The sequence below is a fragment of the Benincasa hispida genome, chromosome 12 (genome assembly GCF_009727055.1).
Source record: "Benincasa hispida cultivar B227 chromosome 12, ASM972705v1, whole genome shotgun sequence".
Classification (NCBI taxonomy): Eukaryota; Viridiplantae; Streptophyta; class Magnoliopsida; order Cucurbitales; family Cucurbitaceae; genus Benincasa; species Benincasa hispida.
The window spans coordinates 38,803,788-38,830,732 of record NC_052360.1 but is presented as its reverse complement, the minus strand read 5'-3'; the positions used below and the strand labels follow the sequence as shown (position 1 = coordinate 38,830,732).

The window sequence follows — 26,945 nt, the reverse complement described above, 5'->3', positions numbered from 1 at the left end:
TTTTGGGATAAGAAAGACACTCAAAATGTATTTGGCCTCAATCCGTTCACAATTCAGATGCTTTTTTTCTTAATTTTTCCTCCAAACAAGTCCCATTATTGTTAATTTCGTCCCATTATAAAGACGTCGTTTTTTATGTTAAAAGTGTATATTTCTATGATTTTTTAATAAAAGTAAATTTTAGGAGTTTTTAATTACTAATTCACAAAAATTGAAAAGGAACAAAAAGAAAAAAGGAAGGTACTTATATTAAGAATTAAAATATTCCATCTTCCTACTTAAGAAATAGGTAATGATTGGATCTACAACTAAATCAGAGCATATAAGTCTGAGACAGAGTTTCTGTATTGATATATATAAACAAACAACCATCAAACGTTTCAGAGAAATAAAAAGCAAAAACAGAGAGAGCTCAGTGCTCAGTGTTCTCCCAAATACTTCAAAACAAAACACAACACACACACCCACATGGGTTCTTTGCCTTCCGAGTCTTTGGCCGTCGAAATTACCGGTACGCATATTCATGCCGTCGCCGGTGCCGGTACCGGTGCCGGAGCAGAAACCTCTGAATGGCTTCTCAATTCCCCCAACCCTCCAACTTTGTGGGAAGAAATTATCGGCGCCATCAAAGGAAATGCCATTCCTCGAAGTTGCACAAAGACCCCCAAGAAAAAAACTTCTTCTTCAAGCTCTGAAAAACAGAGCATTTTCAAAACCTCATTTACCCTTCTGCAGAGAGTGTTCCCGATCCTTAAATTGGCTCGAAATTACAAAGCCTCCAAGTTCAAAAATGACCTCATGGCTGGTTTAACGCTCGCCAGTCTCAGTATCCCTCAGGTAACTATAAATTATGAATTCTCTGTTCTTTTTTTTCTATTTTTGGGGGGCTTTTTTTTCCTATTTTGATGCATTTTGGCTTTGATGCAGAGTATTGGGTATGCTAATTTGGCAAAGCTTGATCCTCAGTTTGGTCTCTGTAAGTGTTTGATTTTGATCCTGTTTGTTGTTTTGCTGATTCTGTTTTTAACATGTCCGGTTTTTTTAAAACAAATTTAGATACAAGTGCTGTTCCTCCTTTGATTTATGCATTTATGGGGAGTTCAAGAGAGATAGCGATTGGCCCAGTGGCTGTGGTTTCATTGCTTCTTTCGTCTATGCTTCAAGAAATTCAAGATCCTGTTGCAGACCCAGTTGCTTATAGAAGGCTTGTTTTCACTGTGACCTTATTTGCAGGGATTTTCCAAGCATCATTTGGACTTTTGAGGTTTTGTTTTTTCTTTTTGGATCAATCTTAGTTAAATTTTTGGCTCTTTCTTTTCTTTCTTTTGTAATGTTATGGAATGTTCTTCTATACAGATTGGGTTTTCTTGTGGACTTTCTGTCTCATGCTGCCATTGTCGGGTTCATGGCTGGGGCTGCCATTCTTATTGGTCTTCAGCAAATGAAAGGCTTACTTGCTATCAGCAACTTCACTACCAAAACTGATGTGGTTTCTGTTTTAGAATCTGTTGTGAAATCTGTTCACCAGACTGTAAGTTCTCTGTTTCAAACCAAGAGAGAATAAAAACAAGAAAAATAGCTTCAAAGTTTTGACCTTTTTTCTTTATTATCTTTTCTTTGGCAGTGGTATCCTTTGAACATTGTACTTGGCTGCTCCTTCCTAATCTTTCTCCTTGTAGCCAGGTTCATAGTAAGTCGCAACACCAAATCCCAAATTGGCTATGAAGAAGCACGCAGAAAGAAAGAAGTCAATAGATAACTAACTTTCTGAACACTTCTTCGAAAGTCAATCTAAACAAACTCTTACTTACTCGTCAGAAAAATAGGAAGTTTTTGTTTAATTTAGAGTTGACATGCAGGGCAGAAGGAATAAGAAGCTATTTTGGGTGTCAGCCATTGCTCCTCTCATATCAGTTATTCTGTCCACTTTGATAGTGTTTGTTTCACGAGCTGATAAACATGGAGTTAAGATTGTGAAGGAAGTGAAAGAAGGATTGAACCCAATCTCCATTCATCAGCTTCAATTGAACAGTTCAACTGTTGGGTTAGCTGCCAAAGCTGGCCTCATTGCTGCCCTTATAGCTCTCACAGTTGAGTTTCTCAATTAACCTTACAAAGAACAAATCTCCATGAAAAACTTCAAATATCCTTTAGAGACTATTTAGGACGTTGAGTTAAGTTAAAAAGTCAGTTAATATATTAGAGTATCTATATTTGGGGTGCAGAATTTAGAGTTAGAAAATATTATTGGGAGATGAAGTTATTCGATAAATATGCAAACTTTAATGGTAAATACTATTAAAAGTTGGTGAAGTTGAATTATTTAACACGACTTAGGAATTTGGTGGGCCATACACTTCCTAAATGATATATAACCTTGTGCTTTTTTCTCAGGAAGCTATTGCAGTCGGCCGATCCTTCGCCTCAATTAAAGGCTACAACATTGATGGGAACAAGGAGATGATGGCCATGGGATTCATGAACATAATAGGCTCTTTAACATCTTGTTACATAGCAACTGGTTAGTATTAATCAAATTTGTTATATTAAGGTTTTGATAAATGATTTGAAGATGGTAAAATGTTATTAAATTCAGGGTCATTCTCAAGAACTGCTGTGAATTTTAGTGCTGGGTGTGAAAGTGTATTGTCAAATGTAGTGATGGCAATAACAGTGATGGTGACACTGCAATTTCTGACTCGGTTTCTTTACTTCACACCAATGGCCATTTTGGCTTCAATCATTCTATCAGCTCTTCCTGGTCTCATTGACATTAATGAAGCTCTGCATATTTGGAAAGTTGACAAGCTTGACTTTCTTGCTTGCCTTGGCGCTTTCCTTGGTGTCTTGTTTCATTCTGTGAAATTTGGTCTACTTGTGGCGGTAACCCCTCTTTCTCTCCCTCTCTCCTATCTAAAATAGACATAGTTCGGTTATGCATTTACATGATAATGTTTTCGTTTCTTGCTTCTTGTTTCTCATTTTTCCTTTCTTTTGTATTTAACAAGTAAAAGATGATAAAGATAATAATTTTATGTTAAAATGTCGTTTTGGTCCCTATATTTTTTGTTCAATTCAATTATTGAATTTTAATCTATATCCTTTCAATAAATCTTAAATTTAATCTTTATACTTTCAATGATTTTCATGCAAGGAAAAAATATATATGAATATGTTTTCAAAATTTTTTGTAAAAATGTTAATAGAGTGCAAAAAAATTTTAAAAAATATTAATGATAAACTACTAGTGAGGACTAAATTTAAGATTTGTTAAAAGTATAAAGACTAAAATTAGACAATTTGAAAGCATATGATTAAAATCGAACATATTTCAAACTACGGGGATCATAATGATATTTTAATCTACTTTTATCTATGTATGGAAAAAAAAAAATAAAAACTGAAATAAGAAATCAAAAACTTGTATATGCTGTTCCAAAATGTTTATAGGAAATGAAAAACAAGAAACATAAATGGTTATTATATAATGTTTCTAAAAGATGAAAACAAGAAATAAGAACATTTGATCATAGAAAATCGAAACAAACCAATCACCGTATTAAAAGCAATTTTAAAAAATAGTTAATTTGGTTTGGTTTATTGTGTTGGAATTACAATAATGATATACTTGAGAGTGATTTTAAAAGGAGTTAAAACCTATTTTCTCAATTTTAAAATCACTCACCAAATTCATAAATCATTTTAAATCAATTTTAATTGGTATAAAAATATAAAAATTAAATATTAAATTGATTTTGAGGAATTGAAAAATACGTTTGATTTGAATAATTTTAAACCAAACAAAAATCACTAAATTGAAGAAGATAATCCGGTGAACGAGGACAAGAATCTCTTACTCCCCTCTTGGATAAAATAATTATAACCAAGTTTCAAAATTTGAAAGTAATAATATACTTGTGACATGAGAACAAGTTGGGTTTAAAAAGGACAAAATGCTTAGGATAAATATAGGTCTTTATAATATAGTATTTTTGCTTTATGTTTTGGACATTTGATCATGGTCTCGTTTGTCTCGTGAGTATTGGTCGGTTCCATGTATTTCATTATTATTATTGTTATTATTATTTTATTTTTTTATCTTGTTTGTCTCGTGTGTATTGCTCGGTTCCATGTATTTCATTATCATCATCATTATTATTTTATTTTGGTTTTATATTATCCTTAAGACACTCCAAAAACTGGACGTTACATTCTCTTGCTTTATTCCTTATTTAGAAACCATTGATTGTAGCAACGCAACCACCTTGCAAAGTTAGATTATCTATATTTAGAGCACATAATTAGATTGAGTTAAATAGGAATATCTGTATTTGAGGTGTTGAATTATGATGATTTGAGTAAAAAAGTTTGTGGAGTTGTTGAGTTTGGATATTTTGTGTAATTTTTCTAAACGAAATTGATTTTGTCTTGAATTATTTCTCTTATTTTTTTAAATTTCCAACTGTGCACATATTTTCCTAAAAATTTTAATATTAAAAAATACTTTTTTCTTTTTTCTCATTGTTAAAATATAATTAAAGTAAACATATACTAAACAAAAATTTTGAATGTTCAATTACATAACATATATGTTTTTTTTTCCTTCCTAAACATAAAACATATTCCAAATAAATGAAAATTTTTCACAACTATTTTGCCCTTAATCATGAATACTAAATAAGCTTAAAAATTGAATAGCCTTTTGTTTTTCCTACTTGAAAAATGTAACGTATTTTCACCACATAACTTGAACAGTCAATTGCATAACAATTTTATTTACATCCTAAAAAACATGTCGTATTCCAATAAAATAAACAATTTCTTAATTCCTAATCCTCAATTTTAACCCTCAAGTAATTTTAACTCAACCATAAATGTTAATTAAAAAACAAATTCAAAACAAATTTTTATCTTGTTTTTTGCTCATATATTTATAAAATATGAATTTCAATTTTTATGGTGAATGATTTTCTTCTTCTTCTTCTTCTTCTTCTTCTTTTTTTTTTTTGTGCAAACGTATGATTTTTTACATGCTACACTAGTACAACAAAATGATGTTCTTGTGTGAAAGCTCATTTTTTGCAAACATTTCTTATGATTAGTTTTTTATGGTTAAGTCTAATTTACCACTTACAAAGGAAATAATTATATCTACAAAAATGTCTACGTACATATAAAAAATGTGTAACAATGAGTTGTACTTGATACAACACAAATTGCTCCTAAACAACTAAACAAAATTTGAACTATAAAAAGTAGACTCCAAACTTAGATTAATAAATTTCAAACTAATTATTGGAGGAATTATGTAATTAGTTTAGGCCCTATAAATAAGATAACAAACTATAGTTAGATTAGAATAAAACTAAAATACAAATAAAATTAAAATCAAACATACTATAACATACCTTCAAAGATTTGAAATGAATTAGATCTAAACACCAAAAGTTCAGAATGAATTAGATTGAAACACCAAGAATAAATAGAGTTGTCACTAAGGGTCTCGTTAGAGGTGATCTTTGTCGGAGTTGGTTGTCTGAGGTGAATGTTAATGTTGGTTGACAAAGGTGGTGTTCACCGGAGTCATCGAAGATAATCTTAGTTAGAGTTGTCGGCAAAGGTGGTTGTCGGAGCCAGATGGTGGTCGCCAGAGTTGTGTTGACGGAGTTCTATTGGAGGTGATTGCCAAAACCCGCAGTTGGGTGGCAAAGGTGGTTGCCGAAATCTGTTGTCGGAGTGTGGTAACAGTAGCCATCGATGGTGGTTGATGGATGAAGCCATTGAAAACATTGGAGACAGGAAAAGAGTTTGGTGAGTTGGAGGGAGGGTTGGGGTGAGCTTGAGTGAGTTGGTAAAAAAACCAACGTAACTCCACCAACATTTAAAGTTGGTGAGCAAACATTGAGTTGGTAATTTTTACCAACTCACCCCCTTAATGTAATATATTAAGTTGTTAAAAAAGTATTTTGCTTTAGATTTAAAATCCTATGTCACTTTTATTTTAATCTATACTTATGGCCTGTTTGGATTGACTAAAGAAAAAAATATTTTTTTAAATCATTTTTATTTAAACTCTTTTGATAAAAATGGTTTAAAATGAACTTTAAAAGTATTTCAAAAGCTATTTTGAGTGGTTGTCAAACATTTTAATTTTTTCCAAAATGACTTATTTTCAAAATTAAACATTTGAAAAGTTAATCCAAACACACCCTAAGGGGCCGTCTGGATTGAGGTTTTCTCAATGCCTAGGAATTAAGGGTGTCTGGGAATTATATGTCTGTGAATAAAATTAGTGAGGAATCAAGGATGACTATGTTTGGTTGTGCATGAGAAAACAATGTCTGGGAATAGTATGTGTGGGAATAGTATGTGGGAATTAAAAAAAAAAATCCAAACGACCCCTGCAAGAAATATGTTACAAAATAATTTAGTAATATCCCAAATGCGATCATATTACATTTCATCTTAATTTTACATTTCTTGCAGATGAATTACTAAATCCAAACGGCCCCTAGGCTTGACTATGTTATTTTGTCTTAATCAATTCTCTCTATCGTTTATGCTCTCTACGTATAGAAAATTTCCTCTATCGTCTACATCCTATCGTGTACTTTCTGTCGCCTACACGCTCAACCCAATCATGCAGTCTCCTACCCCATCGTCTACACGCTTACCTCTATCATATAGACGCTTGTCCTATCGTTTACCTTTTTCCCAACGATTGTCTAGATATTTGACAACAATCGTCTAGCCTTTTTCTCAACAATCGTCTANGCTTGTCCTATCGTTTACCTTTTTCCCAACGATTGTCTAGATATTTGACAACAATCGTCTAGCCTTTTTCTCAACAATCGTCTAGTCTTTTTCCCAACGATCGTTTAGCCTTCACCTTTCTGTCGCCTACACGCTCAACCCAATCGTGCAGTCTCCTACCCCATCGTCTACACGCTTACCTCTATTGTGTAGACGCTTGTCCTATCGTTTACCTTTTTCCCAACAATCGCCTAGATATTTGACAATGATTGTCTAGCCTTTTTCTCAACGATCGTCTAGTCTTTTTCCCAACGATCGTTTAGCCTTCACCTTCTTGTCTCCTACCCTATCGTCTACACGCTTACCTCTATCATGTAGACGTTTGTCCTATCGTTTACCTTTTTCCCAACGATCGTCTAGATATTTGACAATGATCATCTAGCCTTTTTCTCAACGATCGTCTAGCCTTTTTCCTAACGATCGTTTAGCCTTCACCTCTCAACGATCGTTTAGCCTTCCTTTCTTCCTTCTTCTTACAACATAAAATCAGTGACTAGGGATTGAAGAGAGGAAGAGAGACAACAGTGTTCGACAGTGGTGAATAAAGACAGTAGTGTTCGATAGTAGTGAATTTCGACCATGGATCTAATTTCTAATTTATTGAGTACCAAATGCTAAAATCAGTGACTGGAGATTGAAGAAAGGAAGAGAGACAGCAGTGTTCGACAGTAGTGAATAAAGACAGCGGTGTTCAATAGTAGTGAATTTTGACCATGGATCTAATTTCAAATTTACTGAGTACCAAATGCTAAAATCAGTGACTGGACATTGAAGAGAGGAAGAGAGATAGCAGTGAATAAAGACATAAATTGAAGTGAGAAAAAAGACATAAATGGAGATGGAAAGATTGTAAGTACCAATAGGGGAGCAAAAAATCACGCTAGTGAGAAGAGAGGAAGAGAGATCGAAGCAGAAAAATGTATAGAAATGGCTAGCATCGAAGCAAAGAGATGGTCGGCACTCAAAGCAGAGAGGTCGATTTTCATGGCTGGAAGGAAGAAATTTCGTGATAGGAAGGGGAAGAAGAAAAGAAAACCCACACTTTTCAATGGGCATTCAATTCTTTTCTTTGTGTGGGAAAAAAAAAACCTAGGAATTATCTTTTCCAAGGCAAATGAACAAAGCCCACCAACCAAACATGGGTTTTGTAAGCCCATTCCCATTCCCATTCCCATTCCCACCCTATTTTCCCTCCAATCAAACGACCCATTGAGAGATAGTGTCTTTTAAGTTTTACTATTGTTGAGTTAGATTCTAATTTTTATTAAAAAATATATCACATTAGATAATTGTAAAATTTTTTTTGAATATCAATTTGATGATAGAGATGAATAACTCATATATCTTTTCTATAGATTGTGAGGTCTTTTTATATTTTTGATGTGTGGGATCATTGTCAGTTAAATTGAACTAATTTATATGAACTTTAATTTCATCAAATCGCACTCGTTAACTTGAAAAAAAAATGTTACAATTTTAACCTTAAACTTTAAAAAATATTACAACTTTTACACTCTGATAAGTGAAAAGAATTTTCATATACTTTCGACAAACTATAAAACATATGTATGGTAAAAATAAATTATAAGATTTCAAAGGAAAACAATATTAAAACTAAATTTTGGTTAAAAATCTTCAGTTATAGCAAAATAATTCCATAGCTAATTTGTGCATATTAATCCAATCTAAACTTGTGCAAAACTTAATATTATTGAAATTATTGAGTTTACGTAGAATGTTTTACATTGCTTTCTGTTAAAATTAGTAGAATAAGCGAAAATTGAATAGGTACCTATAACTAAATTCCAAAAACCAGTTTCGTAAAATTTATGATGAATAATTGCTACAACCTGACAAGTATATTATAGGTAAAATATATATATATATTTTCCCTATTTTTTTTTTAAATTATGTATACCCAAATGATTATTTTAAGTTGAAAGGGTGTTTAATTTGTAATTGAATATTCAGGTTGGAATTTCATTTGCAAAGATATTGTTGATATCAATAAGACCAGCCACAGAAGAGGTGGGAAGGCTTCCAAGAAGTGACATGTTTTGCAACATGAAGCAATTCCCCATGGCCACCAAAACTCAAGGATTCTCCATTATCAGAATTAACTCTCCCTTGCTTTGTTTTGCCAATGCCAGTTTCATTAGGGACAGGTTTAATTTATTAATTTCATATCAATTTTTATAATGTCATCTATTTAGTTTTTTTTTCTTTTTAATCTCAAGGGCCTTTCTAATTTCATTAATGGTTTATTAGGTTAATGAGATTGGTGGAAGAAGGTGATGAGGAAGATGATGATATTGAAGAAAAAACAATACAAGATCAACCTAAACAAGTAGTTGTTGACATGTGCAGTAAGTTCTTTCTAAATTCACTAAGTTTCATCATAATTCTCTTTTTTTTTAATAATTTAACTCAGAAAACAATTTGGTTTTACTTAGCTCCATTTGGTAAGCATTTAAGTCCTGTTTGGTAACCATTTGATTTTTTTGTTGTTTGTTTTTTAAAAATTCAGCCTCATTCAATCTCTAAATTTTTTTGGTTTGTTATTTATTTTTTATTAATATTTTCAAAAACCAAGCTGAATTTCAAAAACTAGAAAAAAAATAGTTTTTAAAAATTTGTTTTTATTTTTGGAATTTGGCTAAGAATTCAATTCTTGTATTAAGAAAGATGCAAATTATTATAAGAAATTGAGAGGAAATAAACTTCCTTTTCAAAAACAAAAAAAAAAAAAAAAAAAAAATGATTACTAAACATGACCTTAATTTTTGGTTTTTAGATCTTGAAAATTAAACCTACAAATATTTCTTCCAATTTCTTTTAATTTCTTGCTTCGTAATATTTACTTTCTACCATTGTTTTCAAAAGTCAAACTAATTTTTAAAAACTTGAAAACGTAATTTCTAAAAACTTGTTTTGTTTTTGAAATTTAGTTAAGAATTCAAATCTTCCACTTTGAAAATACGAAAAGAGTGAAAGAACGGAAAAATCATGGTAAAAAGTTAAGAGTAAATAAGTTTAATTTTGAAAATTCAGAATTAAAAAATCAAATAATTACCTTAAGATGTCTCCATAATTTGCCATTGAAAAATATCTTTAGGACAGGAAGAAAATCAATATCAAATAGAATCTCACTACTTTAGTAAGGGTTTTTCTAATTTTTAACAGCTTCTGTATTACTTTATTTTCAAAGCTCGTGTTTTTAACATCAAGATATCATTTTGGTTCTTATACTCTAAGTTTCACTTCATTTTAGTTTTGTATTTCAACTCATTTTTATACTTTCAATAAATTTTAAATTTCGCTCTTAAAGTAATTTTTATCACAATTGTTTAAATAATTATAAGAATGTTTAGATAAGAAAAGATACTATGTTAATACATTTTCACAAAAAAAATATAAAGGAAATGCTAATAAAGATTTTTTTTATAGAAAAATCAACGATAAATTAAACTAATTGCATGGATTAATTTAGGACTTATCCGAAGCATGGAGACTAAAATTGAATATTTTAAAATTATGGAGTCCAAAATAAAATAAAACCCTAAAAGTAGATGCCAAAATAGTTTTTTTTTTTTAAAGTTTTTTTTTCATGCTTTTAGTTTTCACAAGTGTCATCATTTTTTTTTCTAAGATAAAAGCACTGAACCCAATAAATCTTTTTTAAGTAAAATCAGAAGTCACAAACTTGTGGAAAATAGTTTTCTTAAAAAATTCTTCCAACATCCCATGATGAAAATTGACAAAAATTTCTCCTTTTGATATAGATGTTATGAGTATCGATACATCAGGAATCATTGTTTTAGAGGAACTTCACAAAAGGTTGTTGTTGCACGGCATACAAGTAAGACAAAACGACTCTGATTACAACATGTATTTACTTTATTATTCTTTTACATTCTAATAAAGAAAGAAACTTATAATCCGAACATATCTCAACTAGTTTGAATACTTATATTCTTAAGGAAGAAGTTAAATATTTGAATTTTTATATCATATCTTGAGTATTGTTAGAACTAAGAAAAGGGATGATTTGATGGTTTGCAGCTAACAATAGCCAGTCCAAAATGGGAAGTCATCCACAAACTAAAAAAGACCAACTTTGTTGAAAGAATTGAAGGAAGGGTTTTCTTATCAGTTGGTGAAGCTGTGGATTCCTGCCTTGGAAATGCATCCAAATTGCCTTCTCTCTTATCAAAGTCATTGTGAAAATTGAAACTTTCACGCTTTTTGTGACAAGTGTTTTTGTCAGCATGAAAACAAATTTGATATGTATATATTTATATATATATGATTATATACTATATTATATGTAATGTATATTTACTGCAAATTTGACTATTTGAGTGTGGCACACTAAAAACTTTATCAAATATATATGATTAAATTAAAATTAGTTGGATCTCTTGATTTTTTAAGTTTAAATTGTGTGTTTTATATAGGAAAATTTTTCAACTTTCATTAGCCTATTTGATGTTTGTTAAAATTCATAGATGTTAGGCCAAATATATATCAAGTTCAATCTTTTTTAGTAGACACATTCTTCATTATTTAGAGACCAAATAGATGCAAACTTAAAAGTTTATAAACGTGTGACTTAAAAGTTTATAGACGTGTGGGTATATGTGTGCGGACGTGCACATTTTTTTTATCTTATATATCAAATCATATTTTCAAAGTTCTATTTTAGTTTTTATATATATTTTCCTTTGGTTTAACCTTATTGATAGCTTTTGTCATTGTTAAACAAATTAGTGATATGAATGAGAAGTTGATCTAGAATGGTTATGGTACAAAACAAAATTAGGCCAACTTGAGCATGGTTTAAAAGCATTTTATTATTTTGACCAATAATTGTTTCAAAACTTCATAACATGCACCAAATTAATAGAGCCAAAATCGAGCACAGTTCAAAGTACAAATGTCTTCGACCAATGATTGTTTTGAAATTTAATAGGAGAAAGCTATCTCAAATCACCACATATGAAGTTCTTAGATCAAAACTCTAAAACAAATTCAAAACAGAAAATGAGTTACTAAGGTCATGTTCAGTAATCATTTAAATTTTTTTTTAATTAAATCTATTTCATCTACCTTTCTTATAATGATTTGCATTTTTTTAAGAACAGTGGTTGAATTCCTAACCAAATTTAAAAAAACAAAAACAACTTTTTGTAAGCTACTTTTTAAGTCCTCAAAATTTGGTTTGATTTCTTAAATCATTGATCAAAAGTAGATAGTAAAGGAAGAAATTTGGAGATGGAAATAATGTCCATAGACTTAATTTTAAAAGACAAAATGATTATCAAATTAGGTCTAAATTAATCTTCAAACGGAAAATAAGTTACTAAATCAGTTGGCAATTAACCTCAAGAACTGAAATAATTAGATAATGATTTCTTTCAAATATCTTGCCTCGACCACCTTCATCTCCTCTATAAAAGCAAAGCTCGAGGCTTGTAAAAGATAGAGTAAAAACAAAAATTTGTAAAAGTGAGATTTTGAGAAATTGATATTTCAAACCTAAAAAGTTATGGAAAAATATCAATTTATAACCCTAAAATTTAGGAGTTGTATCAATTTAAATAAGTGATAAATATATCAATTTAAATCCTAAACTTTTATAACGTGTATCAATTTACACTCTCTATTACATTTCATTTGGAAAAACCTTGTCTGAAACTTATAATTATACTAATTAAACCCCTAAACATTCATAAATTAATCAATTTCGACTGTTTAGTTAGAATTTCCTTTGAGAATTTTTTGTGCATTTACCTTAAATGTCCATTTTGTAAAATCGACATTTAAAGAAGTCTACATGTATTTGAGACTTAATGCATGGATGACTTTCAGAGGTCATCATAATGAAGGATCTAAATTGATTGGCTTATGAAAATTTTGGAGTTTAATTGACTAAAATTATAAGTTTTCGCACGGTATTGGTCAAATGAAATCTAGAGGAGGGGTAAGTTGATACAATTATAAAAGTTTAGGGTTTAAATTGATACATTTATTAGTTAGTTTAGAGTTTTAATTGATACAACTCTCCGAAGTTTAGGGGTATAAATTGATATTTGCCCAAAAGTTTTTTATGGGACAAAACTAACCTCTTTTTCAAAAACTTCTTTTTTTTTAACTTCTTTCTTTTTAAGATTTTAAGTGGAAGGCCCTGCATAATAAAAAATTATTTTGTCCAAGTGTCTCCAATTTCACCTTTACCTATAACTTTTCATACTCAACTTCAATCTTAAAACTTAAATTTTAATTTTCTATTTTGTTTATCTCAAAATTTTTGGCAAATTTCAGACAATATTTGTGTATTATTTGTTGTTATAAATTTGAGAAATAAAAGTTTTATTGGGATTCCTATAATTGAAAGTTTTTATGTAAAAAAAAAATTACGTTAAATTACTCATAAAAATTGGGAAAGGAAGAAATTTTTTCGAATCGAATCCAATTGTTATGAAAAATTAATGAGAATTTTTTCTCCAACTTGAAACTAAGAATGATAAATAAAAAAAATAAAAAATAAAAAAATAACTTAAAGCATCCCCTAAAGGAGAATTCTCGTAAGTTTAATTGAAATTGAAATTGGTTTGAAAAAATTAAACTACGGCTTACAGAAATTAGAATTGGTTAACTTAAACTAATTAAATTTAAGTAAAAAAAAAAATAGAATTGATTTAAGTTAAAATAAATGAAATTGGTTTTAAAAAATAAACTAATTTAAATTTATGGGAAAAAATTGGAATTGAAATTGGGTAAAAAAAATAAATTAATTAAGGACAAAAAAATGCTATTGATAAAAAAAATAAAAATAATAAAAAACTACTCCCGAGAAGAAGTTTATTGGAAAATTTCTAGTAAGCAAGTTTTTAAAAAAAAAATATATGAAAATGGTGTAAAAACCACCCCTCAACTATAGGATTTACAATCACGTGCATGAACGTTCAATTTGATCAATTATACCCTCGTGATTTATTAGTGGTTTCAATTCACCCCTAATTTTACTAAATTAAAATTTATATGTAGATATACTTTGTGTTTCTCCCTCCTCTACACCTTGCTCATCATTTCTCAAGGTAAATTAGTAGAAGGATGCAGAAAAGGTAATAAGAGAGAAAAACTCCCCTACAAATTAAAATTTAATTAACCTAAGACATAAGGAAACTCCAGAAACCATGTAATCCAAAACCTCATGAAGAAAGCAAAATCAAGAAGAAATAGATAATGGGAGATTATCCAAATGGCAGATTTAAACTCAGTGGTTTCAGCGAGTATCCGCTTCCTCACCCACTCAAGTTCGATTGCCTCCATGGCTCTTGGGTGTCGATTTCTGGAAATTGGAACACATAAATCGATGTTTAGTGTCTAGAAATTAAATTCGGGATTTACTGTAGAAGGAGCCGTCTTTTAATTTTTATTAGTTTTTCTGCATCCTTTTACGTCATCACCATTCTCGGCACTGCACATAGGTAGCAGCCGTAGATTTTCATGGCTGGCGGAGAGACAATTAGAGAGACGAAGAAGGGAGGAGAGAGAACAAGACAGAATAGGGAGAAATCATCCATATATATAAATAAATTTTAATTTAATAAAAGGGATTAATTGCAATCATTAAAAAACCACAAGGAGATAATTGATCAATTCATAGATGTGATTGCAACCAACTCCATAATACAGCTGTGGTTTTTACAATTTTTTCAAAAGATATTTAATCTAATTTGTAATAAAAATATATTTATTAAATTTAGATCTTACCAAAAAAAAAAAAAAAAGGAAAAATTTCCGATTCTAATTTCTTTTCTTAAGTTTAAGTTAATTTAATTTTTTTATCTTAAACTTAGTTAGTTTAAGTTAACCAATTTCAATTTCGGTAACGTTTAGTTTAATTTTTTTAACTAATTCATTTCCAATTAAATTTTGGGAATTCTCGTAAGGAATGGTTTAAGTTTTTTTAATTTTTTTTAATTTCTTATTTACCAATATTAGTTTTGAGTCGAAGAAAAAACTCTCACAAATTTTCCATAACAATTAAAGTTTATAGGAATTTTTTCAATTATGTGAAATCCCAATGAAATTTTTTTCCCAAATTTTTTCTTTTAAAAATAACAAGTCTACCATAAATATTGGTAGAAACTTAGCAAAAACATATAGACAAACAAAATAGAACACTTAAATTTAAGTGTTAAAACTGAAGTTAGGCATGAAAAGTTGTGTTAGGTATATTAGAGTTGATGTTTTAAATCTCATAAGGTCCTATAGTTTATAATTGTATTGTAAGACATTTTATTTATTTAATAGAATATGAGATATTTTATTTGACATTTAGTAGCATTAAACCCACAAACCAATAAACTAACATCGAAAGTTATCATCTATAGTTTAAACATGTATGTAGAGACATACAAGTGGATCATGTTTAAGTGATAACCTAAATGACCTGTAGTAGATGGATAAGACTGGATACCTTATCCTAGTGACACTACGAATATTGCCCGACTTGTAGATGTTACAATTGTTGTAAAGTGCTACAAATGATATGATCTTAATTATTCATGTGGAGATGAGAGGGTATTCTGTACAAAGAAGTTTGTATAAGATTGGACCACGAAATGTCTAGTCTCATTCGAGAGCCTGGTCAAAAATTTCAAATTTATCTTTGAGCTCGAATAACTTATTTTCAAGATCTTATCTTGGAAAATTTTCTTCTACAAACTTGTTTAAAAACGTCTTAACTTGCTTATCTTAAATTTTGAGCTCTAAATTCCTCGTGGTCTGACCGAAAACCTTCAATCTTTACCTTTGGCTCAGATTTATCCAAGAGTCTGATCTTCTTGGAGAAACTTCATATTTTCACCATGATTTCTTAAGAATCTTCTTCTAGCAACCCAAGAGCTTCAGTTACACTCTTTAAGATTTCAAATGGCTCTGAAGTCTCTCTTTTAGTGCAGCTAAAATGCTCAAACCGAGCTCTTGAAGTAGGGCTTCCCTTTTATACTAAGAACTGCATGCCCTCCTTTTAACCTTAGGCTGCCAACACGTCCACTAAGTGGGTTTAGCTCTCCTAATCCTGATAGTTGGCCCACTCAATTCGGTAATTAAGATGAGAACTCCCTTTAAACCAACGCATGGCTCATCAAACTCTTTACCATCGCAAGGCACACCCAATACACACATCTACTTGGTCAACGCATGCCTTAACGTGTCCTACGCCCATCGCCTTGTCCAAGGTCATCACTTGGCTTCCCTTGCTCACAGCCCTTGCCTAGCCAATGCATAGTCACAATCACACATCCAAGGCCTTCTTGCTCTATCGTGTGTGCCCATGCCTACCTAACCTCAACATGGGCTTGGTTAGCGCATTGCCCATGCTTAACGCATGACATCACATCGACCACACTTAGCCACATAATCAGTGCACAACTTCATGCCTAGCGCCCACATTAACCTCAAGATGCTTAGGTTGCCGCATACCTCTTCAACGCATCAAGGCCTTCAACAAAAGGCTTCCACACTTAGCCAAATTTTCCTCATTCCATGCCTACACAATTTTCTACCCGAGAACACCATCCTCAACACTTAGAATATTTTATTCTTGTTAGTCATCCTCAAGCTTTTCCTTAAATACATAATATTAACTTATACTTAAACTTAATTAACACATAAATTAACATACTTAAGTAGAAAAAATAGGGTTTGGGGTTTATAATCAAGAAGTGGAGCAATCTTATAGTCATTCTCAATTGCTTCCCAATAATCACAACCCTCTATGTAGGTTTGTATTCTGATAGCCCATGCTTGGTAATTCTCACCATCAAACACAGGTAGGGCTAATAAAGAAATATTGTTTGGTCCTGACTTCATCTCACTCAATCCTCATAAGTGTATTACTTGGTTTCTCTTAAGGATTTCTCATTCTCATTCACAAGTCCCTTAAGAATTCAGCTTTAATACCACTATAGTTCTAACTATTTAGAGAGAAATGAGAAAATGGGAAGAACGTTCATTGAATTCTAAAATACTCCATATAAATTCACATTTAAGTCTAAAAATAAATTCCACATTGTTAGCAACTAATTCCACTAACTCCATAAGAATAGGAACTTAGAAACTAAAAATAATCTCAACTATTTTTTTTAGAAACTAGGAATTGACTAGACCAACTAAAAACTAATTTGTAGTTTTGAGTTACTAACATACTCCAATGCCATGAGAAGCCTTATGTACTTAATGGTCTGTACAATATCATATGTGGCTTATTTGTTTAACTCTAGTTAGTCGATATATGGAAAACCCTAGAAGAAATCATTGAGAAGCTAGGAAATGGGTACTAAGGTATCTAGTTGGGACCTCTAGAAAGGGTCTACTATACAAAAATCCCACTGATATGAAGTTGGAACTACATGGCTATGTTAACTCAGATTATGTAGATGATCTAAATTAAGGGAGATCATTGACATGATTTATTTTCCTACTTGAAGATAATGTGATAAGTTGGATGTCAAATTTGCAATCAATGGTAGCCTTATCTACCACTGAAGCAAAGTTTATTGCCACAATATCGGCCGTAAAAGAGGTCATATTGCTTCAAGGACTAATTAGTGAATTAAGTTTCAATCAAAAAGTGGGGAATGTGTTGTGTGATAACCAAAGTGCAACACACTTATCTAAAAATCAGCAATGCCATGAACAAATGAAGTATGTTAATTTAAAATTACATTTCATCATAAATATTATTGATAAAGACAATATATGCATCTCTAAAGTCGGAATAGAAGAGAATGTAGTAAATGTTCTCTCTAAATATATTGGTGGCTTGTTCTAAGTTTAACTACTATCTTAATCTTTTAAAATTTGAAGACTCACCTGGTTGAAGTGTTTGAGACATGAGGCTGGTAGCTGAGATGGAGATTTGTTCAAGGTGGAGATTTTGTGAAGTTCCTGATCAAATCACTGCAACAAATTCAAAACATAAAATAAGTTACTAAAGCAATTGGCAATTAACCTTAAGAACTGAAATGCTTAAATATCGATTTACCCATCAAATAACTTGTATCAACCACCTTCATCTCCTCTATAAAAGTAATGCTCTAGGATTGTAAAAGATAGAGTGGAAAATCTGTAAAAGTGAGATTTTGAATGAAAGATTAGGAATAAAAAAGTCAAGCTACTTATTCGAGAGTGGATGTAGGCCTTTAATGTCGAACTACTTTAATTAATGAGTTTTCTCTCTTTGAATTTTGCTTAAGTCTTCTCCATAAGTTTGTTCTTCACTTTAGTTTCATTCCCTTATTTTTGCATGCCTAAGCTAAAACTGAAAAGAGGAGGTGAGAGAGATGTTAGATTGGTATCTCAAATGGGGATTTAACTAAAGACGTGGCATATTTTGGTTCTAACAACATGGGTGTTTTGTTGGCTTTATTTAAATGGCTTAATTTTCAGAGCTCACATGCTTTCTTAACAAAGCACCCAAAATTGAGCATATATGTCATTGATGCCAAAATTCAGACAAGGAAACTCACCTGTCCTTCACGTACCTTTAACGATAAATTTGTTATTTTGGAGAAGAAAGAAGATCTATAAGACAAGAAAAGAAAACAGCAGTGTGGAGCCTGCCACAACACGTCTGATGCTTAAGTCAGTATTTAGCAAAAGAGGTAGAGCAAGCTAGAGATAGAGGAGTAGAACTTCCCTTTTGCATGACTTCCATGCTCCATTTATAATGAAGGACAAGGGTTTTCCTTGTCCTTTTAGGATCTAGAATCTACTTTCTTTTCCTATTTGGAAATCGGACACTCAAGGCTGGATTTAGGCCACTAGGGATGTTCCATAATAGAGAGCCACTTCGGATCGGCCAGTGTGAATGATTTACTGAGGTTCCCCTCGACTCGGCCTAGGCCATGGCCCATGAGTCTGAGGCGGGCCTGCTAGCCTACTGACCAATTGGATTCTGACCCAACTGTCTTTTTTCTCTAATTATTAGAAATTCTCTTGAGCAAGCTTTTTAGCCACTTCTGGATTCGTTTTCTTTTGAGATTAAGTAACTCTCCATTTTTTACTTTTATCTTCATCTTTTACAAGTCCATAATTATCCATAACATTATTCCCTTACTCCCATTTGGGATTTTGAGGTTAATCTATTAAGGATCTAGTATTAAGATCCTAATTTGGGAGTATATTTAGTATTTTTTTGCCATGGTACATAATAGTATAATATGTTTGTTCGCCTTTTGACCTGCCCATTTTTGGACTTGTAAATGCTCTACTCTCAAGATGTGCACCTCTTGAGTTTTGGTTTAAGCGTGTGGCCATTGACATGGCTTAATTTAGTAAATTCCTGGGCGTTCCTTAGCATTTGTACTTTCGGAGTAGCTATCAAGCTCGTCAACTGACTTTTGGCTCTCCTTGCCTTAAAGGCTATAGGATTCTTAATCCCCATGTTTTCCATGGAATGACCCTATTAAGCCTTGGGCCAATCTTGGGCTTTCCTTGGTGAATTAACTGACTATAACTCTTCATATGAAGTAGGATCTATGTAGAAATGGGTTTTGCTCAGCTTCAAGCCACAAGCTGACTTGGGCCTTAGTCTCATGAGCCTCGATCACCTTGTTGTCTCAAATCGAGGTTTGAAGGACTACAAAGTGGGCTCTAAAAAGAAATGGGACCTACCTCAGCCTCAGAGCCATAAACCAACTCGGGCCTCGGCTTCACGAGCCTCAATCATTTTTGTGCCATTTTTCTACCCTAGTCACTTTTAGCTTACTTAAGAAGAATTAACATGTCTATGCGTGTATAACTTGTCAAGCGTTTTAAAATCAACATATTTAATGAAAACAACAAAATAAGTTAGTAAGTTACTGATAGTAGATTCTTATGTGCTCTACATTCCACAGATGAGAGAGGATCTTTCCTTTGCGATCACCTAAGGTATAGGTCCCAGGTCGAACTACCTTAACAACTTGGTAAGGGCCTTCATAGTTTGGGCAAGTGCTCCTGTTTTTTTTATTCTTGGTGCTTTGAATTACTTTTCTCAATACGAGATCTCTTTCTCTAAAACTTCGTTTCTTTACTGTTGTATAATACAAGACCCTCTTCTCTAAAACTTTGTACCTTCTTGGCCTCTGCTTGCTCCGAAGGTAGTTCTCTTTATCTCAAATATCTTTGGGTCCAACCATGTTGTTTTCATTCCAAATTCCTCTTCTGTTATGGTGTTAGTCCTCTATCTAACTTCAGTTCCGAATTTGACCTCATTTATACTAGAATCCTTTATTTTTTAAGCTTCCTCGTCAGGGATTCTTGGTTGGAACAATACTGGAATTGTTATGTACAAGTCTGTTTCATAGGCTACTATTAATTGGGTCAAAGAATCGGCATTAGCATTCTAAGACCTTGGAATTTTCTTGATCTTGTACTTTGGAAATAAGGTGAGAATTTCTCTAACTTTAGAAAAGTACGCTGCTATTTTTTTTTTTCTTTGGCTTGTTATTTAGCTATTATTTGCTTTACTATCAATTGAGAATCACTTAATAGCAAGGGGTTATAAACACCTATTTCCTTTGCAACTCTTAATTTTGTGAGGAGAGCTTCATATTCAGCTTCATTATTGGAAGTTCAAAAATTGAATCTAAGTGCATACTCAAATCACTCTTCATGAGGGGACATGAGCAGTAATCCTACACTATAACTTTCTACATTTGTTAATCCATTGACGAATAAGGTCATAGGGTTGATTGAAGAGAATTCACCTTAGCCTCCAACCCAACTTTGACTCGTCCTAAGTTGTCCTCGACCTCGGCCTAGTCAGTACTCCTTGTGGTTGGAGTTAATTAAACAACAAAATCAGCCATGGTGTAATGACCCCAAATTTTAACACAATACTAGGGAAAATTACTAACCTAAAACTAATTTATTATTTCTTATGCTTTAGAAAATTTTAACAGTATAACAACACTACCATTTCAAACCAAAATTTCTTTCTAAATGACTGTTTAAAAAAGAATACACTCCTAATAACATCTAAGACAACATCTCCTCAACAAATTTGCCAAAATTTCCAAAATACTAATACTCAAATAACTACTTAATCAGATTCAACATAACTTACCAAACTAAACAAACTCAAACATATAAACCGACTAAAGCTTATTGCAAGTTCTCAACTCAAACAACTGAAAATAACTTGAAACTATAATAAGTTCCACAATTCTAAAACTAACTCACATAAAAAAAAAAAAAAAACTAAAAATGACATAATCCCAATCTTTCTGAGGTTTTCTCATCAGCACACACCTGAAAGGCTACAAATCCTTGGGGGTAAGGGGGTCGAGACATACTTGTAGGTAAATAGCCCACACCTGAAAGGCTACCAAATAATATATATAGATTACAGAGATACACAACAATTGTAAATGCCAACCAAATTATGCTACACTCATAAATCAAATATTCCTATGTAAAACATACATAGTTCATAATTATTCAAACAAGAATAAATTCACATCACACTAATCACAGCAATGAGACATTCTCGATTTAACACAGAATAAGTACATATAAACATATTAATACATGATTTGATGTACCATGCTATGCAACAACACACAACCCATTATTTATGCATCATGCCATTTACTCACACATGATTTACGCATCATGCTCCGTCACTCACACATGATTTATGCGTCATACTCTGCCACCCTCACATGATTTACACGTCATACTCCGCTACTCACACATGTTAAGTTCAACATGCAACATACTAGTCACAATGACTATAGTTCACATATTCCTCAAGGACATAACCATCGCAATGAACATTAAGACATGCTCTATCATTTAAGAATCAGAACAAGATGCATATATAGATTTATACATAATAGATATAAACCTAATAACAAGCAACAAACAACATAAAAGCCCATCAAGTAGAAATCTACTTACCTAAGTGTCCTAAAGTGTTTCTAAATGAATTTGAAGGCTCCTGACATAGTAACACATGGTTTCAAAGGTTAGAATTTAAGTTGAAACCTTATTTAGAGCCTAAAACAATAATTAAGAATGAGCAATCTTACTTAAATTGGACTTAAACCTCAATTTAAGCATCTCAAATCAAGTTCAACTACAATTAAGGAACACCCACGACTAGAAACTAAATTATAGCACCTAAAATCAATTCGAAAGGGCCTAATGTGAAATCTGGATTTCAAATTTTCCTACTTAAGCAGGTAATTAAGGAAATTAACTAAGTATAAGTTAAATCCTATGTTGAAGAGAAGGAAAATTTATAAGTGTTGAATAGATTTTCCTTGAACAGCTTTGAGTTGAGCATTAACTAGTAAAAATTTGGCTAAGTGTGAAGTCAAAAGGAAACCATGTGTGTGGTGTTAGGAAACATTAACGCATAAAGATCTAATAAGGCTAAGTTGGTAGAAGTTAAAAAGAGTTAAACATTGAAGCCAAGAGGCAACCATGCGTTGAGCTTGTGAGGTTTGGATGCATGTTGGCCGAAGCATTGCCAAGAGGCATTACCCAAAGGTTGCTCATGTGTTAGGATGATAAGAAGCTGCATGAGCGAGAGCGAGAGGGCTAGACATTGAGCGCAAGGCACTGGGCGGACGATCATGTAGTTATGTGCGGGGCTAAACGAGATGAAGTGATGCGTTAAACGATGGCACTACACAATCAGCATAAACGTTAGACGATAAGCGAAGAAGCTAAACGATAGTGCTAGAAAATAGCACTAGACGATAGCGCTAAATGATGAGCTCGGGCGCTAAACGATAAGCATAGACACTAAATGATACACGGGTGTTGGACGATAGACGCAAGCGCTACACAATGAGCGAATGCGCTAGACGATGGGCGTGATGCGTTAGACAATAAGCGTCAGCGCTACACAATAGGTTATGCACTAGACGATGAGCGTCAGCGAGATTGTTAACGGTGAGAGATACGCGATAGTGAGATTGTTGAGAGTGGGAGATCACTAGACGATGGAGCTAAGCAATGGGGCATAGGAAATGTGCGATGGGTGTAGGCACTAAACGATTGAACAATAGCGAGAAGGTTGGATGTTAAGCGACAACGAGAGATTCATTAAACGATGGAGCTGTGTGATGAAGTACAAGAGCTACATGATGGTCTAGACAATGGGCCAATTGATTAAGCGGTGCTAAGGCTTGCGTTACGCAAGGCTGATGAGTTCACCCGGATAAGTGGCTGAACCGAGAGGAGGTTAAGCTTGAGTTAGTAGGAGGTGGACGAATAGAGTTTCATGCAAAGAAGTCTTGTGCATGAGGAAGAAAACTCGAACTTTATGCAAGCAGATGAGTGGCATGAAAGTAGGTGAATGGCAAGGGAGTAGGTGGTGGCAAAACATGGTGCAAACACTCCAAAGTAGGAGGTGTCTTGCGTTGAAGACTTTGTAAGATGAGAATGATCAGTTCCTTTGGTCTATAAATACCACCACAGAGTGTCTCTTCAGTTCATAACCCAAAATCCTCTTGAAATATAGTAAGAAGAGTGTTTGAGTGCAGTTTTGGAGGAAGACCATGTGTTTCCAAGAAGAGGAGATGTTGTCGAACAGTGAAGTTTTGAAATAGCATCAACTTGAGACGAGAAGTTCTCCCAGAATACTCATGCATTTTGAGTGATTCTAAAGCCACCTGAAAGCTCAGAGAGTCTAATTTTCAAGGCAGATTGTCGGAGAAGAAGCTCCAAGGAATCAGGCTGAATAGTGAAGAAAAAACATAAGGGTCGAGCTCTCGGGTAAGCTTAGGTCAGTCTTGATATTTTGAGGATGTCGGCCAAACCACAAGAAGTTTTGAGTTGAAATTTTAAGGTAAGTTTTCTGAGAAATTTTAGAACATGTTTATAGAAGAAAGTATCTCGAAATAAGGCTTAGAATAATAAGTAATATGAGTTTAAAATTGAATCTAGAATTTAAGATTCAAAAGGGAGCCTGAGGAAATCAAGGAATTTCTAAATAGAAAGGTTCCTACCCGACCAAGGTGATTTGTAATTTCCTTTAAGTCTTAAGCATATCTTTTAGAGTATATATATATACTTATGTTATGAATTAGTAATTAGCATAAGAATGAGATTAAGTGATCAAGATGGTCAGGGATCAATAAACCTAGTTCCTGAGCCCGGGAGAAGAACTTCACAGGATGGTCAGGGGACCGAGAGGTCTAGTTCCTGAGCCTGTGGGAGGAACATCATATGGGATGATCAGAAGGCCGGCAGGCCTAGCTTCTGAGCCTATAAGCAGTGAGCTATGTGCACATAGGAGACATAGAAAATATAAGGAATGCAAGAGAGTAAGCGTTTATGATTTATCAATTTAACTATCTATCGTGTGTGTAGATAGAGTTGAAAACAGATTCATTCAAACCAAAGGCTTGAGTACTAACCTCATATATGTTATATGCTTGTGTTATTATGAGTTAAAATAAACTCTAAGAAGTTGCTTACCACTCACTGAGCTTCTTGAAGCTCATTCTTTTCTTTCATGTTTTTCTTCCCAGGTAGAGAAAGATGAAGAGTTCCAGGGTGTTGCTAAGGTCAAGGTCTACCACATCCACAGTCACACTTCCGGGTTCTAAGAGTTGTTGTAAACTCGATAGTTAAGCCTAAGAGTTGTATAAACATTGTACTGCTTGTAAAAAAATGAGTTTAATCAAACAGTTGTTATTTACACCTTTGGCTTAAAGTTTTATGAGAGTAAAGAGGTTCAGATGGGCAGTAGGTATCACAAAAAGTTGGTATCTACGGTCCTTTACGCCTCTCCTCGAGCTCAGAAGGGGGCTGGGGGCGGGGTGTGACATCTAAACAGAGCTCTAAAGTTTAGAACACGCCAAGACAACCTCGGATTCTTGTTGAAAGGTGTCCAACTAGTTCTGAAACTGTTTTGAATCTATAAATATGGGATTCTAAGTGTTGGAAACAAATCCAAACAACCTAATACCTTGTTTTCTAAAACACTTTTCCCTTTCTTTCTTTCTTTCTTTCTTTCTTTCTTTGTTTGTTTGTTTTTTTTTTTTTTTTTTTTTTGGGAAATAATCAAGTATCAACTCAAGATCTTGAAATTAAAGGTTTTAACTAGAACGAATTTCTTTCTCCAACATTTCAATAAATTTAGGTTGGTCAACTTACGAGGCTAACTAAAATTGACCCTAAAGAAGTCCTATTAATTTAAATTTAATGGACCGAAAACGATTTAAAGATATCATTTATCCCAAATTAGCCTTAATTTTATAATGTGGGGTGTTACACATGGCTTAACCTTGCGTAGATGCTCTTGGTTTATGATGAATGTCATGCTCACTTAGTTCTATTGCCCATTTCATAAGTCGTCTCAATTCCTTTGGTTTCTATAATACCTATCTCAAAGGGAAATTAGTTAAGGCAGTAATTTTATATGCTTGAAAATATAGGCATAACTTTCTAGCTGATGTGACTAGTGCAAGAGCAAACTTCTCCACTTGAGGATATCTAGTCTCGGCTCCCACCATTACTTTACTATATTAAACCAGTCATTGGAGTCCATTCTCTTCTTTGACTAAAGCTGAGCTCATCATAGTTTCAGAGGCTGCTAGGTAAAGTAATAATTCATCCCCAATAATGAGTTTGCGAGAAGAGGTGTTAAAACCAAACAAGTCTTTAGGTCCTTGAAACTTCTCACATTCATCTGTCTATTCAGGCTTAGATCTTTTCCTTGAGATTTTGAAGAAAGGTAAACATCTATCTGTGGCCCTATTCAAGAATCTATTAAATGATATTATTCCACCATTAAAACTTTGAAATTGCTTGAGGTTTGTTGGAGATGATATTTCCAAGATAGTTTGAATTTTGTCTGTGATGGCCTTTATCCCTCTCTGATGAACTATAAATCCTAGGAATTTTTCTGATATTAGATCAATGGCACACTTACTTGGATTCAACTTTATCTTTTATTTCGGAGTGCTTGAAAAATTTCGCTCAAGTCGACTTCATGTTGACCCGCTTTGGTTTTTTTTTACTAGTATATTATCTACATATACCTCCATGTTCTTCTAAATAATTGATCTGTTAATAGGTGTACAGCAGGTTACAAGATGTTGAGTTGCATGGATACCTATTCAAGTTATAACCAAATCTGAAGGAATCAAATTCCTCAACAGAAGCGCTTGAACACGTGTGCTTTTGAAATTTATTTTGGAAAAACGTGAAAACAAAGAAACAAACAAAAGAGTACAGGATAAACATACAATAATATATTTGTATCTCTATCTGTATGCCCTAACTACAAGGCATTAGGGCATACATCGCAACAAAATCAAGATGCACGATGCTGACCAAATCAGTAAATTCGATACACATTCGCCACTTTTCATTTTCCTTCTTGATTAATACCACATTAGAAAGCCATTCACGATAATCTAGTACTTCTCTAGTGAAACCTGCTTTTAAGAAGATCTTCGACTTGGTCGGCTGTAACTTCATTACGTTTTTTTATTAAACATCCTTCACCTTTGCTTTATGGGTTTAAAATCCCTATCAACATTTAATCAGTGCACTATCACGCTAGGATCAATTCTCGACATGTCTTCATGTGACCCAAACAAATTTGCATTTACTTTATGGAATTCCATTAGCTTTGCTCTTTTTGTTCAACTCCCAGCTTGGTCCCAATATTGATTTTTTTTCTTTGGATGTGTGGGGGATGAACTCCAATGCTTCTACAGGTTGTCCCCTCTAGTTGATTTCGGCCTGACTTGGGTTCACCTCAGCCTCGGTCTTTCCTAGATTTACCTCCTCGGCTAGCTTGAGTTCATCACTTCAGCCTCGCCCTAGCCTGGGTTTACCATTTTAGCTATAGCCTAGCCTAGGCTCTCCTTGGCCTCAGCCTGGCCTATGCTTACTGAAGGAATCAAATTCCTCAGCGAAAGCATGTGAATGCATGTGCCAGTGAAATTCATTTTGTAAAATATAAAAAATAGAGAAATTCAGAAATACAGGATAAACATTTTAAACTACAACATGCTTTAGGGAGAAGAGAATTCATACCTTTGAAGACTGTTTTCTAAGGTTTCTTCTCCATGTCATGAACTCAACGAACTACAAACTCCTCC

At 32.9% G+C, this 26,945-nt stretch overlaps 1 protein-coding gene and 1 long non-coding RNA gene across 2 annotated transcripts; one reads left to right on the top strand and one right to left on the bottom strand.

Moving 5' to 3' along the window:
- The first annotated feature begins 303 nt into the window (after positions 1–303).
- On the top strand, positions 304–11,169 carry LOC120067149 (low affinity sulfate transporter 3). The gene is made up of 12 exons (XM_039018600.1): positions 304–837; positions 928–976; positions 1,057–1,264; positions 1,357–1,531; positions 1,625–1,690; positions 1,860–2,090; positions 2,395–2,521; positions 2,597–2,883; positions 8,785–8,978; positions 9,082–9,179; positions 10,596–10,672; positions 10,876–11,169. The coding sequence occupies exons 1-12, from the start codon at positions 469–471 to the stop codon at positions 11,035–11,037; spliced, it is 2,043 nt and encodes a 680-aa protein (XP_038874528.1). The 5' UTR covers positions 304–468; the 3' UTR covers positions 11,038–11,169.
- LOC120067150 lies at positions 6,369–8,770 on the bottom strand. The gene is made up of 2 exons (XR_005478934.1): positions 6,793–8,770; positions 6,369–6,707 (listed from the first exon to the last, which is right to left on the bottom strand). It is a non-coding gene; the product is annotated as an uncharacterized LOC120067150 (long non-coding RNA).
- Positions 11,170–26,945: the final 15,776 nt, after the last annotated feature.

What these genes read in the sequence shown, in the direction of transcription:
- LOC120067149 (XM_039018600.1), top strand. Translation starts at nt 469, where the DNA reads ATGGGTTCTTTGCCTTCCGAGTCTTTGGCCGTCGAAATTACCGGTACG. An exon ending in CCAGTCTCAGTATCCCTCAG is followed by an intron (nt 838 to 927) that starts GTAACTATAAAT and finishes GCTTTGATGCAG; the next exon opens with AGTATTGGGTATGCTAATTT. An exon ending in TGAAATCTGTTCACCAGACT is followed by an intron (nt 1,532 to 1,624) that starts GTAAGTTCTCTG and finishes TTTCTTTGGCAG; the next exon opens with TGGTATCCTTTGAACATTGT.